Source organism: Schistocerca serialis, chromosome 3, assembly GCF_023864345.2.
Source record: "Schistocerca serialis cubense isolate TAMUIC-IGC-003099 chromosome 3, iqSchSeri2.2, whole genome shotgun sequence".
Taxonomy (NCBI): domain Eukaryota; kingdom Metazoa; phylum Arthropoda; class Insecta; order Orthoptera; family Acrididae; genus Schistocerca; species Schistocerca serialis.
In genome coordinates, this window is record NC_064640.1 from 498,766,638 (window position 1) to 498,769,636 (window position 2,999).

A 2,999-nucleotide genomic window follows, 5' to 3' on the forward strand; every position below is an offset into this window, starting at 1 on the left:
TTTGGCGTTTACGAAAGAAAACATGCTTTCAACATTGGTGTCATGGTGTGGAATAGTAAAGCAATTTTTTGCCAACATCAGAAGTTCCCAATAAAATCCGTCATTGTAGTGTGATTTGAAATAATCTGTCTAGTTTTCATGTTTCAAAAGATTATTAAAAGCAGAGTCAGTTTTTTTCGTTAATTTCGCTAAATTTGGATACTGTTGATGGAATTTATGCTCACCCAACTTAACTTTTTCTTTCTAGACAAAATGTCTATAGTTTCTGCTATTTATTCCTAGGCTGGAACATAGCTAAATGTCATTCCCAATAAGTGCTTTAATTGGGTGCTGAATTCACATCCCACGATATTAAGCAATCTTTGGTAGTTATATAGATATTATTCACGGTTGCTGTAAATTCTTCCACATGCTTTGGCATAGGCTGATTGGCACATTCTGTTTCTTGCCACTCGTCTTGCCCGTACAGTTTTTTTGACATTATGTCTTAGGATAGTTCAGCCCACAAAGAAAAACATAGGACACAGATATGACATTAGCATAGACTCGTTTATATATCCTACTGATATCTCCTTATTCCTCCCACTTTTGTCATACTTTTGAATGAATCTTAGCATGCGTTCACAGTGGCAACGGTAGCAGTGGCCAGACACCATCGCCAGAGGTCGTCCCATAACATCGGCCGACGGGTTGGTCACAGTATGTCTGATTCCCTTCATCAGTTCTTGGTAGGTTCAAGGAGACTGTATTAGGTTAGGTTAGAACCTATGAATTAGGTTAGACTTTAATCTAGGTCGGAATTAATACGATGACCTGTCTGTGCTCGGAGATGAGTGCTATGTTATGACTTCTGCTATTACAAAGACGCCGAATGCATCTGACTAAGCTATAACTGCCTCGAAAATAACGTGCAAGTACTGTACAGTCCGTCTTCAGTTATCGAAATAACCAGACAGGTTTTTCGAATATAGTATATGAAATTAAGGGAGAAACGTTCTGTTACATACTCGAAATGATTCATGACCACCTTGAAAAGGAAGATTATAGACACTCTGTTTTGCTGTGTTTATTTTAAGTTGTGCAGACACACCTCAAATAACCTTCAATGAGTGCCATTCAAAAATGTGTGAAAGACAAGCATAAAGTTTAGAATGAGGTACTCTGAACACCTAAAGCACTGAAAGGTGGAAAAACAAACACCTCATCTGCAAAACATTTCATATAACCGTCACCACCCTACTGGCATAAAAACGTCGGAAGCAGTTTAACAATTTGCAGGCAGCTAATACCCACCTATTACAACCCAAGGAAGATCCACTACAGTAACTATAAGGCTCCTTATACACTGGCGATTTGGTCGCGCGAGTTGCACACTAGGCGGAGTCGCGTCTGTCCTTTAACAAGCAGTTCCCATAAGGCCTTTCACACTGGCGATTTGGTCGCGCACCCGCTGTGCGCCTGCCGTTCCAAGCGAATGGTCGCTGCGATTCAGCCGTGTTTGACCCTTTCACACTCGGCAACCTGACAGCAAGGCTAGGCAGCAGTGGACAGGGTAAACAGCTGACATCTCGCCTTGCCTCGCCTGTGTGATTGTTACCTTTCGTGCTACTGTGCTATTTTTGCTACAAAAATGACTTTCGATGTGGAACTTTTCATCACTGAAGTAGAAAGTTGCCCTGGAAATTTGGGATTCAAGAAACAAGGATTACAGTAATGAGATCGAAAAAGGTAATGCTTGGGAGGGAATGTGTAAGAAATTTGTTCCTGACTTCGAAAATAAAACAGTATCGGAGAAAAGCGAAAGTGGTATGTATTATTCCGTTTCTTTCCCATTAGAATACATCTTATACTTTTGGCAACATTTTGGGTAAACAGTGCGCTTTTCCTCTTACAATTTTTATAAGAAGCAGTCTAGAGCGCAAACTTTGTTTCAATTTTCATAAGGAGTAACAGCACCTGGAGGCATCCGTAGCACCCGCTCTGCTCCACGCCAACTGTGGTATTGCCTGAATATGATCCACGTATGGATTGAAGCTAGATGCTAATAAATTCAAACGTTTGCACTTTAGACTTTTTTTATAAAAATTAGAATACATTTTATATCTTGCTGATAAAATAATCATCTAATTTGTCTTGTACACTCGCAGCATAGTGGCTTCTTACAGGAGTGCTGCTCTGTACATTGTGCAAGCCAATTGTTTCTAAAGTTTCATCCAGTTTGAACCCATCTGTTTTGCGAACGAAGTTGCGCAGAACGCAACATGCTTTAATTATATCTGCACAGAAGTCCTCATTCACATTTAAAGGGCGATGAAAAATTCGCCATTTGTTGGATAGGATTCCAAAAGTGCGCTGAATGTAACGTCGCACCCTCAATAACCTGTAATTATAAATCTTTCTTTTCTCTGTCAAATTTTTTCCACTGTACGGACGTTGCACGTTTTCTTCAAGTGCAAATGCTTCATCTCCAATAAAGCAGAATGTAAGCGGCTCACCTGGGTCAGTCAAAGGTCGAGGCTCTGGCAAATTTAAATTATTGTCTTTCATTCTTTTGTAAAGCTCACTATTTTTGTAAATTTGTAACTCCCCACTTTTGCCATATGAACCTACGTCTATGAATGTAAAGCAATAATCAGTGTCACAAACTGCTAGTAACACTATTGAGAAAAAGCGTTTGTAGTTATGGTATAAAGAGCCACTGTGCTCAGGTTTAAACATTCTTACATGCTTTCCATCAATTGCACCAAGACAGTTCGGAAAGTCAGCATACACTTTAAATTTTTCTGCTATATTAATCCAACCTTCTTATGATGCAGGTGTCATGCATATTCTTTGTAGATATCCCATATCTCCTGACAAGTGTCTCGCACGATTTTTGATATACTTGAAATGCCACATTTGAAGGAATAATGTAGCTCTGTAAACGTACAGCCTGTAGCTAGGTACCTGAAATAAGAGAGTTTTGTTTTTTTTTGCAGCAACACAGTTACATATGAAGT

At 39.4% G+C, this 2,999-nt stretch overlaps 1 protein-coding gene across 1 annotated transcript; it reads right to left on the bottom strand.

Moving 5' to 3' along the window:
* Positions 1 to 2,097: 2,097 nt before the first annotated feature.
* LOC126470949 (uncharacterized) lies at positions 2,098 to 2,718 on the bottom strand. The gene has a single exon (XM_050098999.1). The coding sequence runs from the start codon at positions 2,716 to 2,718 to the stop codon at positions 2,098 to 2,100; it is 621 nt and encodes a 206-aa protein (XP_049954956.1).
* Between the last annotated feature and the right edge of the window lie 281 nt (positions 2,719 to 2,999).